Here is a 17,134-nt window from a genome sequence, read left to right on the forward strand (position 1 = left end):
TTAAATCAGTAAATCTAAAAATTACAGTAAAATTCTCTTGTGTTTTAAACATGTAAAACATTAATATTTTATTCCTCTTTACAACTTGCCCTAAACTATATTCTTGTTTAGCTGAAGATTATTATTGTACTGCCCCATCATGGGATTCAACTCAAGGACCGCCTGTGTTTAAATGTCTGTCTCTATGTGATGTCCTCCCCAAAACTTGCACTTGCTGTACGTACAAACCTGACTGTTATAATCTGTTTCACAGCCGTATCTTCCTGACAACGATGCTGTTCATAGCTCGTGGTATAGTGGCTGGCGTGTTCCAGGCTGCCTATGTTTATACCCCTGAGGTGAGATATCTTTGTAACTTGAAAACAGTACAAACCACGAAAAAAAGAATCTTCATGCCCATTTTTTTATTTCTTAATCCCAGTTACAGGATAGGATTCAATATTTTTGGCATGTTTACTCCTTACCAGGAATACTTTACGTCGCTTATCTATAAGGCCCAGATGTTGATGACCTAAAAATTTAAAAAATGCATTATAAAATTTTTAAAAATGTTTAGAAACCATTCAGAAAATAATAGGCTAGACACAAACTTAGAGTGTACATAATATAAGCCTTTTACTTTATTTGTAGGCTGCTCGAAGACACAGAATACACAATACTATTAATATTGGTTGAAAAGAAACAGTTTGAAAAGAACTCGAAATAATAAGATGATTTATGAAATTAAAGTTTGGAAAATCACTTTGAAAAATTATAAGAAACAAATTGAGAAATTGTCTACAAAATTTGAAATATAAATGATTCAGAAACGAAGACTCGAAAGAACTAGAATAAGACTACTTAATATCACATTGAAATATTTTATTTCAATATTTGCATAACTACTAGTTAAGGTTTTCAGATGTGAAATTAAAAACAGAAACGTACAATCTGTTTTCCAGTCAGTGACCGGGTCAGGGATGGAATGAATGAAGCCCTACCTTGCGGCGAAGATAGGAATTGTGCCGGCTGCCGAAGCATGTTGCACTCCTCTGGGGCAATGATTAATGACTGACAGATGAAATGAAATGATAGTGGAGAGTGTTGCTGGAATGAAAGATGACAGGGGAAACTGGAGTACCTGGAGAAAAACCTGTCCCGCCTCCGCTTTGTCCACACATGGAGTGACCGGGATTTGAACCACAGAACCCAGCGGTGACAGGCTGACACGCTGCCGCCTGAGCCACGGAGTCTTTTATCAGATGTAATTTCATAAAATAGTATGGAAACATAACAATCATCGTCATCATAATCATTTTACAGTTCCAGTTTCCTGGATACTATTGGCGAACCTCTTCCATTCTCTCTTATTGAGATATGTTCTGTTGTTAATGACGTCCTCCATTGTCTTTCCCCGATCTGCAATGTCCATCTTTACGATGTCCATCTAGTGGGTTCTTGGCCTTCCCACCATCTGTTTTCCTGCCACATGTCTCTCCAAGTTAACATAATTATGCTGTCCTTGTTAGCTCCATCCTCATTACATGCCCAAACCACCTCAGTCTGGACATACTGACCTGATCTAACAGTGATGTCTCAATCCCAGCTTCCTTTCTAACCATATCATACCTTAACTTGTCCAGTTTTGTTTTTTGAATTGTAGACATCAGGAACTTCATCTCAAATGCCTGCAACCTTGATGAGTCCTTCTTAGTGAGGGTGCAGGTTTCGATACCATAGGTTAGGATTGGTACGAAGTACTGATTGAACATCACCAACCAGCTTTGATTTTGTTGGTTCTTTGGGATCCCGGGGGAGTGTTCGTACTTGCTGGTAAAAGTGAGAGTTCTTCTGCACTCTATTTGCCACGTCCTTTGTGGCCAGTGAATCTCGAAATGTTACACTGCCGAGGTATGTAAATGACAAAAGGGACAAAATGACCTCCAAATGATCTCCAAAATACAGTAGTACTCTGCTATAGCGAGTACGGTATATAACGAGAACCCCATTATAACGTCAGTTTTTGTCCATCCTGTATTAAACTGTGCATTATCTTTCGGTTACAGCGAGAGCCCTATTACTGATGCATCCATTATTACGAGCGATTAAGTGTGCATGATTTTTTCCTTTACTGATATTTATGCACCCAGCTATTATATTACATGCGATTGATCTTCAGTATCGTTTCCTTGCTATGTCCACTAGCGACCTCTCTCATCGACATTCGAAGGCGGTGTCAGAGTCGATTAGTAATACCCGCTGACTGCTGTTCCATAAAGAAAAATGAAAAAGAATAACGTGTCCAATAGCACTTTTCAGTCAAAAACATACTAGCAAACCTACTAAGGAACAATTCATTAAAGACAATGCCACTGTAGTTATGGAGAAAAGGGACTACGTAAACAGAACACACTCCTTTTTTTACTAACAGTAAATTTTATATAGTCAAGAAAGATCCCGTAGCCGGCCCCATGGTGTAGGGGTAGTGTGCCTGCCTCTTAACCGGAGGCCACGGGTTCGATTCCCGGCCAGGTCAGGGATTTTTACCTGGACCTGAGGGCTGGTTCGAGGTCCACTCAGCCTACGTGATTAGAATTGAGGAGCTATCTGACGGTGAGATGGACGGCCCCGGTCTAGAAAGCCAAGAATAACGGCCGAGAGGATTCGTCGTGCTGACCACACGACACCTCGTAATCTGCAGGCCTTCGGGCTGAGCAGCACTCACTTGGTAGTCCAAGGCCCTTCAAGGGCTGTAGTGCCATGGGGTTTGGTTTGGTTTGGTTTTGTTCAAGAAAGATCCCACCAACAGAATTCAAAGAGAACTAAAATCTTTCATTAAGAACATCTTATTTTTGTTTAATGACCTCGAGAAACCCAAATTGTCATGAATCCCAAGTTGTCTACGGCAAAAGCATTACCGAAGATTCACAAGGCCGAAGTCCCTATAAGGCCAGTTATTAATTTCACAAATAGTCCGACTTATAGAATATCTCAGTTCATTCACTGTTTTCTCAAAACACACTATTTTTTCCAGGCTATTACGTCAATTAAAAATTCCTTAGAACTTTAAAATAGATCAAAGACCTTATTTTACCAAAACATTACACCCTTCACTCTTTTGAAATTGGTAATATGTACGCTAATGTACCTATTACAAAACCATTAAATTAGTAAAAAATAATCTTTCCAAATTTAGTAAATTGAGTGTAGGTGAGATAGATGAGTTTATCCAAGATCCTTATCCTTAAATACACATTAAATAATCATTTCTCCACTTTTTAATAATACTGTATACCAACAGAAGGGTCTTCCTATGGGGTCACTGGCCTCGGGTATCTTCGCTGCATTTACATTGATTATCTTGTACACACTCATACCATAGGTAAAATAAACGGCATCAAACACTGGACACGCTATGTCGATGACCCTTTCATTATCCTAGATTCTCGTACTATAGATAGCAATACAGTACTCGAATTACTTAACAGCTTTGACCCACATATAAAGTTTACGATAGAGTCTGAAAACAACAACTCTCTTAATTATCTCAATCTAAATATTACTCGCAATCACAATAAAACCCTTTCCTTCGATATTTACAGGAAACCCACTCACACAATTAACACAATTCACCAAACTTCTCTACACCCTGGGATGCGGAAGAAGGCAGCTTTTAATAGAATGATTTTCAGAGCACTTACTGTTCCTCTATTTCATAAGAATTTCAAAAAAATAAATCCACACCATTTATACAATAGCTGAAAGTAATGGTTTCAATAAAGCTTTCGTGAACAAAATTCTTAATAAATTTAAGAGTAAACCTAAGACCACCTTGGAAAAAGAACCTCCCCCTAAAGAGAAATTTACCACATTTATCTTTAAGAATAATAATAATAACAACATATATCCAATTTCTAATATTAAAAAAAAAGCACAAGTTAAAAATAGCTTTCTGGACCACTCACACCAATGCTAAAATAGTTTTTAATTCCCATGCTGTCACTGATAACAGCAAATTTATGAACTCTGGGGTATACAGATTCAAGTGTCAGTCATGCTTTTCAATGTGTAACAAACAGGGCATAGTTTCAATATGAGATACACCAAACATCTTAACGCCTTGAAGTACAACCACTACTCAGCCATGAGCGAACATTGTAAAGAACTAAATCTTAAAAATATACAACAATTGACCAGGATTTCAAGATTTTACATTATGAACAGAAAGGTCCCTTACTCAATATACTTGAGAATATTTATATTGATATTGATCAATACAATAATTCCTCACCACAACTTAAATGAAATCAACGAGAAGTAGAATGTTTTGCTGGAAACTTTTGTCCCGTTCATCTGTCAACACTTTGTTAATAAAAATGAGTTTCGCTGTCGACATTCCAGAACTGGACCCGCCCTTCCCTCAATATCCCCCTCCTGTACCTTATCCCGCCTCCTTTCCCTTTCTGCTTCCCTTCCTGACCACATCAGCTCTTACCTGCTGTTAGCTACACACACGTTTAGTGTCAATAGGGACATGAGACTGACAAGGTTATAAACCCGAGACGACAGCCTTCTAACGAGTAAATGTGGTCGAGCCTATTCTTTCTTTTCCTACAGCTTTTTCCCATGCCTGTGGGGTCGCGGGTGCGACCCTGTTTTACGACCGGATGCCCTTCCTGACGCCAACCCTATATGGAGGGATGTAATCACTATTAAGTGTTTCTGTGGTGGTTTGTAGTGTGGTATGTTGTCTGAATATGAAGAGGAGAGTGTTGGGATGGACAAAAACACCCAGTCCCCGAGTCAGAAGAATTAATCAGAAGCGATTAAAATCCCCGACCCGGCCGGTAATCGAACCCGGGACCCTCTGAACAGAAGGCCAGTATGCTGACCATTCAGCCGAGTCGGACTGATTGAGCCTATATGCTTTTCTTTCTTTTCACGCATTTTTTTTTTTTTTGTTTCACCTTTTCATTCCTTCTTTTTTTTCCCATTCTAGGATGATGCACACTCATTAGCCCCTTATTGATGGTCTCACTATGTCGCACTACACAGAATTCCACTTTTAAAAGGATTAGCAAGTTTTATGTTAACCAGGAGAGTTTTTAGATGAGAGGATTTTTCTACCTCAACATTGACATGTGTTTTTAATTTGTTAATTATGATCATTATCTTTAATTCCACACATTTTTCCGTGTTTTTATTTATTTGCATATATATGTAATATTTTAGCTTCTACTGAAGATGGCCTTTAGATAGGCTGAAACATGTATAGACATCCCATCTAATATAGATGGTTTTTTGTATTTAAAAGGAAGACAGTATAAGACTTTATTTGTAAAGTGATAACCGTCAGAGACTTATAACATGCAATGTCCAATAGCGGTTGTAAACTTGTCAGAAGTAAAGGCTAAATACTGCATTTACATAAGAATGGGATACACCTCAAGATATTTCAGAGTACATCATTGAATTCAGAGGTTAGTTTATATTTTCTTGCATCTAGTTAAATTCTGGAAAGGCTATTATCATGTAAATTTATAGCGAGAAGGTTATCATTTCTGTACTTGCACTTGGAATGTGTTTTCATGATACATACAGTTTGGTTAAGTTACGTTAGGTGACTCTGTTTGAATAAGAAAGTTGAAACGTTTGCCACAAAATGCGACCGATCATCTTCGGTACGGTATCGTTTTCTCTCTGTGTGCACTTGTGAGCTCTCTTGTTGACATGTGAAGGTGATGTTGGAGTCGCCAAGCTTGATGGCTGCATTCGCTTAAGTGCAGCCAGTATCCAGTATTCAGGAGATAGTGGGTTCGAATCCCACTGTCGGCAGCCCTGAAAATGGTTTTCCGTGGTTTCCCATTTTCACACCAGGCAAATGCTGGGGTTGTACCTTAATTAAGGCCACGGCTCCTTCCTTCCCACTCCTAGCCCTTACCCATCCTATCGTCGCCATAAGGCCTAACTGTGTCGGTGCGACATAAAGCAGCTTTACAGGTTATAATTCTCATGTTTAGGTCCGTATTGAAATGTACAATGAAGTCAAATAAATATTAAAGTTGATTTATTCCACCTGTTCAATACTATGTATTAAGTATATTAAAGTTTATTTATTCCACCTGTTCAATACTATGTATTAAGTATTGAACAGGTGGAATAAATAAACTTTCATATTTATTTGACTTCATTGTAAAGCAGCTTGTAAAAAAAAAAAAAAAATGATGTTGGAGTCGATTAGTGATACCAATCGACTACTGTTCCATAAAGAAAATGAGAAATGAAAGAGGAGACCATGTTTTCGTAATAAATACGTAAATAATGTGGTCGATAATAGTAGTTGATCATCATTTTAGAGTTCCAGTTTCCCGGGTACTGCTGGCGAGCCTCTTCCATTGTGTCTTATTGAGGTACATTCTGTTGTTAATGACGTCCTCCAATGTCCATCTTTACGATGTCCATCCAGTGGGTTCTTGGTCTTCCCACCATCTGTTTCCCTGCCACATGTTGCTCTCTCGTCGACGCTCGAAGGCGATGTCGAAGTCAATTAGTAATACCCGTTGACTGCAGTTCTCTAAAAGAAAATTCAAAGTGAAAGAAAATAACATGTTCTTGTAATAAATGCATAAATGACGTGGCCAATAGCAGTTGTTAACTCGTTAGAAATAAAGGCTAAATAAACGATTGCTTAATTTTAATACTCTATACTGAAATTCAGTATCAATGTGATTCATCCCAAGATATAGTAGAGTACGTCACTGGTTGTAGAAGATAGTTAATATTTTCAGTGTGTAGTTAAATTTTGGAAAAGCTGTTCCCATGTAAATTTATAGTGAGGAGGTTATTATTTTTCCACGTGCACTTGAAACAAGTTTTCATGACATATATACGGCCTGGTTAGGTGATGCTGTTTGAAGAAGAAAACTGAAACATTTGCCACAGAGGCTTCTGGAGTGATAATATAAGTTTTTCAGAATGAAATTAAACACACTTTCATGTAGTATAGGATTTTGGGAAATAACAAACGAGTAAGCCGTAGTGTGTATATCATCCACGAAAACACAAGTTTTGAACAAACTGATTGCTGAGGTTTTCCCCAATTTTTATGAAAAATCGGATATAACGACAGTCCACCATAGCAAGTAAATTTTTCGCAGTTATGAATTCTCGTTATAATTCAGGATATAGAAAGTGAATGGGTGGCATACAGGGATGCTGTAATAGAAACAGCAAGGGAATGCCTAGGAACAACTGTGTGTAAAGATGGGAAAAGGCGAACATCTTGGTGGAATGATGAAGTGAGAGCAGCCTGTAAACGTAAAAAGAAGGCTTATCAGAAATGGCTCCAAACAAGGGCCAAGGCAGACAGGGATTGGTACGTAGATGAAAGAAACAGAGCGAAACAAATAGTTGTTGAATCCAAAAAGAAGTCATGGGAAGATTTTGGTAACAACCTGGAAAGGCTAGGTCAAGCAGCAGGGAAACCTTTCTGGACAGTAATAAAGAATCTTAGGAAGGGAGGGAAAAAGGAAATGAACAGTGTTTTGAGTAATTCAGGTGAACTCATAATAGATCCCAGGAAATCACTGGAGAGGTGGAGGGAATATTTTGAACATCTTCTCAATGTAAAAGGAAATCATCATGGTGGTGTTGCAAACAGCCAAGCTCATGGGGAGGAGGTAAAGGATGTTGGTGAAATTATGCTTGAGGAAGTGGAAAGGATAGTAAATAAACTCCATTGTCATAAGGCAGCAGGAATAGATGAAATTAGACCTGAAATGGTGAAGTACAGTGGGAAGGCAGGGATGAAATGGCTTCATAGAGTAGTAAAATTAGGGTGGAGTGTTGGTAAGGTACCTTCAGATTGGACAAAATCAGTAATTGCACCTATCTATAAGCAAGGGAACAGGAAGGATTGCAACAACTATTGAGGTATCTCATTGATTAGTATACCAGGCAAAGTATTCACTGGCATCCTGGAAGGGAGGTTGCGATCAGTCGTTGAGAGGAAGTTGGATGAAAACCAGTGTGGTTTCAGACCACAGAGAGGCTGTCAGGATCAAATTTTCAGTATGCGCCAGGTAATTGAAAAATGCTACGAGAGGAATAGGCAGTTGTGTTTATGTTTCGTAGATCTAGAAAAAGCATATGACAGGGTACCGAGAGAAAAGATGTTCGCCATATTGGGGGACTATGGAATTAAAGGTAGATTATTAAAATCAATCAAAGGCATTTATGTTGACAATTGGGCTTCAGTGAGAATTGATGGTAGAATGAGTTCTTGGTTCAGGGTACTTTCAGGAGTTAGACAAGGCTGCAATCTTTCACCGTTGCTGTTCGTAGTTTACATGGATCATCTGCTGCAAGGTATAAAATGGCAGGGAGGGATTCAGTTGGGTGGAAATGTAGTAAGCAGTTTGGCCTATGCTGACGAGTTGGTCTTAATGGCAGACTGTGCCGAAAGCCTGCAGTCTAATATCTTGGAACTTGAAAATAGGTGCAATGAGTATGGTATGAAAATTAGCCTCTCGAAGACTAAATTGATGTCAGTAGGTAAGAAATTCAACAGAATTGAATGTCAGATTGGTGATACAAACCTAGAACAGGTCGATAATTTCAAGTATTTAGGTTGTGTGTTCTCCCAGGATGGTAATATAGTAAGTGAGATTGAATCAAGGTGTAGTAAAGCTAATGCAGTGAGCTCGCAGTTGCGATCAGCAGTATTCTGTAAGAAGGAAGTCAGCTCCCAGACGAAACTATCTTTACATCGGTCTGTCGGTCTGTTTTCAGACCAACTTTGCTTTACGGGAGCGAAAGCTGGGTGGACTCAGGATATCTTATTCATAAGTGAGAAGTAACAGACATGAAAGTAGCAAGAATGATTGCTGGTACAAACAGGTGGGAACAATGGCAGGAGGGTACTCAGAATGAGGAGATATAGGCTAATTTAGGAATGAACTCGATGGATGAAGCTGTACGCATAAACCGGCTTCGGTGGTGGGGTCATGTGAGGCGAATGGAGGAGGATAGGTTACCTAGAAGAATAATGGACTCGATGTTATGGAGGGTAAGAGAAGTAGAGGGAGACCAAGACGACGATGGTTAGACTAGGTTTCTAACGATTTAAAGATAAGAGGTATAGAACTAAATGAGGCCACAACACTAGTTGCAAATCGAGGATTGTGGCGATGTTTAGTAAATTCTCAGAGGCTTGCAGACTGAACGCTGAAAGGCATAACAGTCTATAATGATAATGTATGTATTATCCGCACACTTTATCTTGGTGCATTTACACCCTAGTTCTGAATCGGTCGACCTCGGTGATCTTCGAGATTCGTACTGGCAACCTTTGAAACACAAACTATGAATCGCTTAAGCATCGTTGTGCGACATCTGGCGTACACTTTACGCACTAGTACTGTTGTTGTTTACACAACAAAGCCAAAGTATAGAATTTGTGCTAGGAACAAGATTCGCATCGAGAAATGTTTTATAATGTTATATAATGTGTATGTGACATAGTTGTTGGCTTAAGATGATAATGGTTTAGAAATTTCATATCGATCGATCATATTCTCGATTCAATTCAGAATTCATTTTCATTCGGTTGGCAGCACCAGGCAGCACTATCAATACCGGAACAGCTCTCTCCTTACTCCTCAGCCCCGTACACATATGCACCAAGATAAAGTGTGCGGATAAAGCCTATTGCTCACGGTAAAATGTTTCGTAAAATTTGTTGTACAATTACTTTTATAAAAATTTGGTGAAAGCAAGTTGTGTTGCTCATGGTAAAATTATTTTATAAAATCCGTTGAAGCATCAGGATGGCCATCTATGAACTCACTCCTGAACAAGGATGTGCATGTGCTGCCATCTATCGATAAACTTTAAAACCAAGAATCAGCTGTTCAACTTACAGTATGTTTGAGAGTATTGCTCCAACAAACAAAGCAAAATTTGCTGCTTTAACTGCAATTATATGTTGTACAGTGGTAAAAAGAAAGAAAAGAAATACCAGGAAATGCTGGACTCGAGTTGGATCAAAAGAAGAGAAGAAGGGGGAAGATTGCTGTCCTTGGTTGAAAATTAGTTGAGGTTAGAAGACCAGCATTCATTTAAGAATTCGGCAGTTGTGTTTTCTGCCCCTCTTCTTGCATTTCTGTTGTGGTAAAGTGGCGTTTTAACTTCGTACAAACAAGGTTATTTCTGGTATTCGTCCAGTAAAACACTAACAGCTTCCTTAGTCCACCCGGATCCTGTCATTTTAGAAAGAAGTGTTTGTTTACAATCGAGCTTCACAATCTTCTCACGACGTAGCGCCAGCATCATCGTGATGTCAGCTTCACTGATTGGTTTGTTTCATAAAATTAATTTTACGGAATAGAACATGTCCTATTTTACGAAAAAATGTATAAAAGGTTTTATAAAACTTGAATTTGACCGTGAGCAACAGAAATTTTATAAAATTAAATTATTGTACAATAAATTTGACAGAAAATTTTACCGTGAGCAACAGGCTTAATATGTATGTATGTATGTATGTATGTATGTATGTATGTATGTATGGACTTCTACTTAATAACCAAAAAAATTTCCAAATACAAAGAAAATGCTCTTAAAATATAAAAGCACCAAAAGTCCAAAAAAATATGAAGTAATACAAAATAAAAAGGACAAATTTGTAATCGAGGCGCCATGAACAGAGTCAATAAAAAGATGACATCATCAACATCTCCATGGATTCTTCTCCGTGACCAGAAGGGGACTAAAGGGGGAAGGCGCACCCCCCCCCCCCCTCACCTCACACACACACTTTACGGATCACTGGTATTAAGAAATCAAACCTGAACTGTAGGGATTACAGACTTATCTTTTAAAGCTTAATGATGGCCGCTTGGGTATGAAAGTTTGTTTGTTATAGTCAAGAAACACTGTTGGCCTCTCTTTAGGAGCACAAACTATTTGGAAACACTTGTTTGGTGTATTTTGCTTACATTTTTCTGTTTCAAGGCTATATTTTCATGTTTTACATTGAATTGTGTGTCACTAGGTTTACCCTACCCAGTTGCGAGCTGTTGGAGTGGGGACCTGCAGTGCAATGGCCCGGCTTGGAGCTATGGTCACACCTTATGTTGCACAGGTGAGGGAGAACATAGTGATAAATCTGTCTGTCTATATATATAATAAGAGTTTTGTCTGTACATTGCTCAGAAGTTAAAAAAGAATGGTATTTCTGTATCAGCCATGTCCACAGTATCAAGGAAATGCACTTTTTAATTAACTGTCATTCCTGTCTGTCTATCTGTCTGCCTGCATGCCTGTCTGTATGTACGTACGTATGCGTATCACGAGAAAATGGCTGAAGAGAATTTAATAAAAATCTGTATGTAAAGTAGGGAAATGAACTCACTACAATCTAGGCTAAAAATCATTTTATCCAGCGCTGAGGGAAATGGTAGTTTAGGGGAAGACCAAATATTTAATTCTCCAATATTTTGTTATTAGTGGTCCTATCAATAAATACGAAGGTAATCCCAAAAATAAGGTCTCCTTTTTTTTTTTTATAAATACATAGACCTGTTTATTTCTACAATGGTTAACATCATTTTACAGCTTGAACATTTAGCTATTTTTCTACATAAACACCATTTTGGTGCCCATGTCATACCAGATCACTGCCATGCTGTACAGGAAGTTGCGAACCTCATCTTTCACCTCGTCGTCGGTGCTGAATCGCTTTCCAGCCAAATATTCTTTCAACTTAGGGAACAAGTGACAGTCGGGACTATAGGGTGGGTGGGTGATGATGTTCCACTGAAACTTGCAGGAGAGCAACAGATTGCTGGGCGACGTGCGGGCGAGTGTTGTCATGGAGAATGTTTACGCCCTTGCTCAACATTCCTCTTCTCCGGTTCTGAATAGCCCACCTAAGTTTTTTCAGGGTCTCAGCACCTGTCAATGTTAATTGCGGTTCCAGCAGGCATAAAGTCGACCAACAATACCCCTTTTCAATCCCAAAACACATTGTCATGACTTCACCGGCTTGCTTGAATTTCCACGGCTTTGGCGAAGAGGGATGCCGCCACTGGCGTGATTGTTGCTTGGTCTCAGGTGTAAAGTGGAACACTCAGGTTTCGTCACTTGTGACAATTGAGTCTAAAAAGTTGTCCTGTTCGGCTGCAAAGCGTTGAAGAAATGTGCGACGAACATTTTTTACATCCATGCACGACTCACCATACACTTCGTCAATTGGCGATGGATTTCAGTCGGTTCAGTACCTTTTGTGTTCAAAATCCAAATAACTGCGCTCACTTCGCAGTTGGCGGTAACATCCAACGGGAGCTCCATTCTCAACAGCTGCCAAGCCAAGACTGAGTGTCTCAGCGCGGCGTGCGCATGTTTATATGCCAGCACGGGAAACACTCTTCACAATATTGTGACCAACAGCCACACGAACAGAGTTCTGTGTTTAAAAAAAATAGGAGACCTTAATTTTAGGATTACCCTCGAACTACATAACTGAAGTTATATAGAATTAAATTTCCGATTATTTATGTCTTATACATTTTTACCGTACCGGCTATGACAACGAAGATATTCATGAATTTGTATTTTTGTTGCTAAGTCCACATCCACGCTGAGTGACAAGAAAATGGGTAAACAGAATTTAATGAAAATCGGTATGTACAATGTAAATTGAAAGCTAAAGGTTTCCACCTATTCAATATTATTTGTTGTAACCTTAAAATAGTTACATATATTAAGACAAGATATGAATATAGATAAAATTTATGAAGCAAGCATGAAATTCAATGCAAGACAAGTAAAGATTTGAAAAACACTCATCACAATTGCATGTCCTGTGCTAGCTCTCAGCTTTCCTCCAATTTTGATTTTATTTTATTTTATTTTATTTTATTTTAATTTATTTTAATTTATTTTAAATTTTATTTTAAATTTTATTTTTATTTTATTTTATTTTATTTATTTTTTTATTTATTTTATTTTATTTTAAGGTTACAACAAATAGTATTGAATAGGTGGGAAACTTTAGCTTTTGTTTTACACTCTATTGCTCTTCAATACGGATCAATATGAAATTTATTACCTGTGATTGGTATGTACAGTCGGAAAATAAGAAACCACAGTCTAGGCTGTAAGTAATTTTATTCACCCTGGATGAAATGGTAGTTTAGGGGAAGGTACCTAAAATGTAATTTTTAAACACCTGTATTATTGGTCTTATGGAAAAGTGCCAAATAACAAAAGTTACAGAGAATACAATTTCTGATCATTTATGTTTTATTCAGTTTTACTGACCAATTATGATAAGAGTGGTATTTCAGAGTCAGAAGAAATCTAACTGTGAAGGCCTACAATATTGAAAGCTCATAAAATTGATCAACGATAACATTATATTGACCACTGTTTGTTGTGATGTTCTTTGTCTCTTTTGCTGCCATTCATCTCCGGTAGATGGGATTAATGCTGCGTACCGAGTATAACAGCCTGCCTGATTACTGATGGGAAATAACTAGGGAGTTGGATAACTTTCTTCTTTAACATGCCATACCTCCAGTTCATACATGTTCTGATACTGCTGGTAACACACTGGTTCGTCACAGTATTCCAGCTGTTCGATCCCTACTCTGAGGCGCTGATTGGAATGAGCAGTGTGCACACTAAACGGAATAGCCGGGCTGAGTGTCTCAGACAGTTGAGGTGCTGGCCTCTGAAAACTGTAAATGTAGTTAGTGGGATGTAAAGCTAATAACATTATTAACTAAACGGAATAATAGCAGAAGAGTGTTCATGGCTGTCTGCGGCCTGGTCATTCCAGCTCTAGAACTTCGGACTGTTAGTTAAAAGTGAGAATATTTGTGGTTTTTCATTTGATCGAGTATTTCATATGATAGCATTGCTTTTAATCGCGACATTCTTACTGACGTCACTGTTATGACCTATGTTGATTTCAGTTGGGAAAACCACTAAGGCAGTCTTTCTGAGAATGTAAAAAGGCAGGTGGATTGTGACTTGATTGTGACTGATGGTAGGCAAGAGGGCATACTATTACAATGAATATTTCCTAACCCAGTGTTCACATGAGAAAAGACGTTTGTTGACTTCCCTGTCGCGCTGGGATAACGTTAAGAGCTATGCAGTTTAATACAAACTTACTCACGTGTACAAATCCTAACCTAGAATCCTTATACAATGTAGAATAAAAAGGCAGGTGGATTGTGACTTGATTGTGACTGATGGTAGGCAAGAGGGCATACTATTACAATGAATATTTCCTAACCCAGTGTTCACATGAGAAAAGACGTTTGTTGACTTCCCTGTCGCGCTGGGATAACGTTAAGAGCTATGCAGTTTAATACAAACTTACTCACGTGTACAAATCCTAACCTAGAATCCTTATACAATTTAGAATTCCGTAGCGAAGCACAGGTCCATCAGCTAGTCAAATAATATAGAGAAAGATTAACTTACCTGTTGTGAACCCTTCACTGATGGAGTAGCTTTTGTAATTGCAGCAGTAATGCCATTTTTTTTCCTAATTTCAAAGAATTTGGAAATTCATTAAACATCTCCTGTGGTAAATTATTCCAATCCCTAACTCTAGCAGATATAAGTAGCAACAAAAGAGACAAAGCACACCTGAGCTAACAACCATAGTCAGTCATTGGAATGTAATTGTTAAGTTTAGGGGCTTGAGATATTGTAGGATATCACATTTTGTTTTCTAGCCCTTCCCCCTCCTTCTGATTCCTTTTTTTTTTTTTTTCTCCCTCAGTCCTCGAGTGATGGTTCCTTCTCATTTCGATAGGGACCTTTATTATCTTCCTGATCAATAAGGGATAATGACCGTGTGGTTTTATAACTTAAAAAAAAGAAAAAGAAACATTCACGTTGCATTAAACCTGTTTAATTCACAGACACAGTTATATATTAATGTGTGTAATATTTGGATGTCGTGATTTACATCATATTCATGTTTGTGTCAGTTTTAAGACTCATTCAATATATTACCAAGGTTTTATTGACAAGACTCCAACACTTTGCCTTGCTACAAGGTGCAAAGACTTTTTATCTGATGGTTTTATTGCGTCCTTACTATATTTTTAATGGTTTTTGTTTGTGACTGAAGATGTCTCGAAAGCGCAGTGAAACATGTCTCACTAATATATTTTAATGTATTTTTATCAATAAAGACGATTTATAAAAAACATAGGTTATAAACTACATGGTTCTGATCCGTATTGAATTGCAGACACAATGTATCTGTGTTAACCACATCTTCATGTGCTGTCCTGACAATGTCCAACAACATTTCAGCAAGATTTAACAAGCACCATGAGAGCATCTCATTTATTATTTTGATTGAAGATGAAACAACATCTAACAGTTCCCTGTCAGCTAGTGGTTATTTACAGCAGTGTCCAATGGATTACATATAGCTAACACCACACATATAGATTTGATGACAAACTACAGGATCAACATTTACCAGTTCCTATTGAAATGATCAGCAGTATTAGAACTAACAGTTCTGCGTATATAAATTAATACTTAATACTTGAAATTATTCTCAATGATGAACATACTCAAGATGTTAGAACCTAGTTCATTTTCAAATTTATTCATATTCCATCCCAGTTTTTAATGTCACTTTGTATATATTTGTTTTCATGTCAATTGTGTGCATGTACATTTGTTTAGTTATTAGGTGTTTTACATTAAGGCTGAAGATGGCCAGCCCAGGCCGAAACTAGTCCCTAATTAATGTAATTTAGAATATTACATATTATAGTATTGAAAGGTGGACCATTACTACATTAATTTATAAAAAACAGTCGCAATAGCCACCACCATCACCAGGCTGAACAATATTTCCTCGGTGGCATTTATGGACATGGCAAAAAAAAAAAAAACCACCTAATTCATGAATATCTCTATTATTTTAGCTTGTACAGTAAAAATGTATACAGTAAAAATGTAACACACCGAGCAAGTGGCTGCTTGGTTTGGGTCACCCAGCTGTCAGCTTGCATTTGGGAGATGGCGGGTTCGAACCCGCTGTCGGCAGCCCTGAAGATGGTTTTCCGTGGTTTCCCATTTTCACAGCAGGTAAATGCTAGGGTTGGTCGCTTCCTCCACAATTCTAACCCCCTCCTCAGAGGTTTTTCTTTAATCGTAGTTTTTTCATACTTCCAGTGCTCTTCTGTATAACACTGTACATTATAGCATAGACATAAGGACAAATATATGTTTAATTTTTTTTTTTTTTTATTCCAGGTCTTGATGCAGTCCTCATTGCTGTTAGCAACTCTGGTGTATGGCCTGGCAGCCCTCTTAGCAGCTGGGGCATGTATCATGCTTCCCATTGAAACAAAGGGCAAGGAGATGAAGGAGACGGTGCAGCAGAGGCGAAATCGCAGCTAGTTTCTGCGGGTATTTCCTAGTCCAGTTGTTGTAACTGTATGAGAAGAACCACCACCAACCCTTTATCATATGAATATTTTGATACATCTCAGAGTGATCTTATCACCTGTTTTCTGAGACCTTTAACTTCAGTATTGCTGCCGTTTGGTAGACTACTGTAGTGAAATGGAACTGATGAATGTGACAGGTAATGTTGTTGTTTATTCTTCAGGATCCAACCCATCTCTTTCTTGTCTATCTCCCGTACCATACTTTCAGAAATCTACAGGTCGTGCTGTCCTCTCTCTGCAGATTTTCTGACTCTAATGGTGTGCACTGATCGTCAGCTGAGTCTTTAAAGTTGTTACCGAGTATACATAGTCTTCCAAGAACAGGCTTGGTACTGAAAGTTTGCTTCTGCAGGACCAAATAGGCCAATATTAGTATTGGAACATACGTCTACACAAATTTTGCTGGATGGATGGAGGAGGGTGTGGTTGATTTTAACAGAACTGATCCGTTTGATGCTTGACCCGTTCATGTCTGTGGCGTTTTCCTTCGGGTATACTGATGGCTGGAGAAATTGCCACTGGTGTGAATTTGTTGTAAGGTGGATTTCATCTTGGCAGAAGTGACCCACACACTGTGATTTCAGAGCCATTCACCACAGCACACATTGTTCGAAATGTATGGTATCAAGCACGGACTGCTGCGGTGTCGAGAATAT

General features: G+C 38.3%; 1 protein-coding gene across 1 annotated transcript in view; it reads left to right on the plus strand.

The window, feature by feature from the left end:
• Positions 1-16,540, plus strand: part of LOC136886301 (synaptic vesicle 2-related protein) — a 90,885-nt gene extending 74,345 nt beyond the window's left edge. The window contains exons 11-13 of the mRNA XM_067159031.2: positions 254-338; positions 11,033-11,122; positions 16,282-16,540. Coding sequence (XP_067015132.1) covers positions 254-338; positions 11,033-11,122; positions 16,282-16,428 — 322 coding nt within the window. The 3' untranslated portion in view covers positions 16,429-16,540. The remainder of the gene's footprint in view (positions 1-253; positions 339-11,032; positions 11,123-16,281) is intronic.
• Positions 16,541-17,134: the final 594 nt, after the last annotated feature.

This window comes from Anabrus simplex, chromosome X (genome assembly GCF_040414725.1).
Source record: "Anabrus simplex isolate iqAnaSimp1 chromosome X, ASM4041472v1, whole genome shotgun sequence".
NCBI classification, from domain to species: Eukaryota; Metazoa; Arthropoda; class Insecta; order Orthoptera; family Tettigoniidae; genus Anabrus; species Anabrus simplex.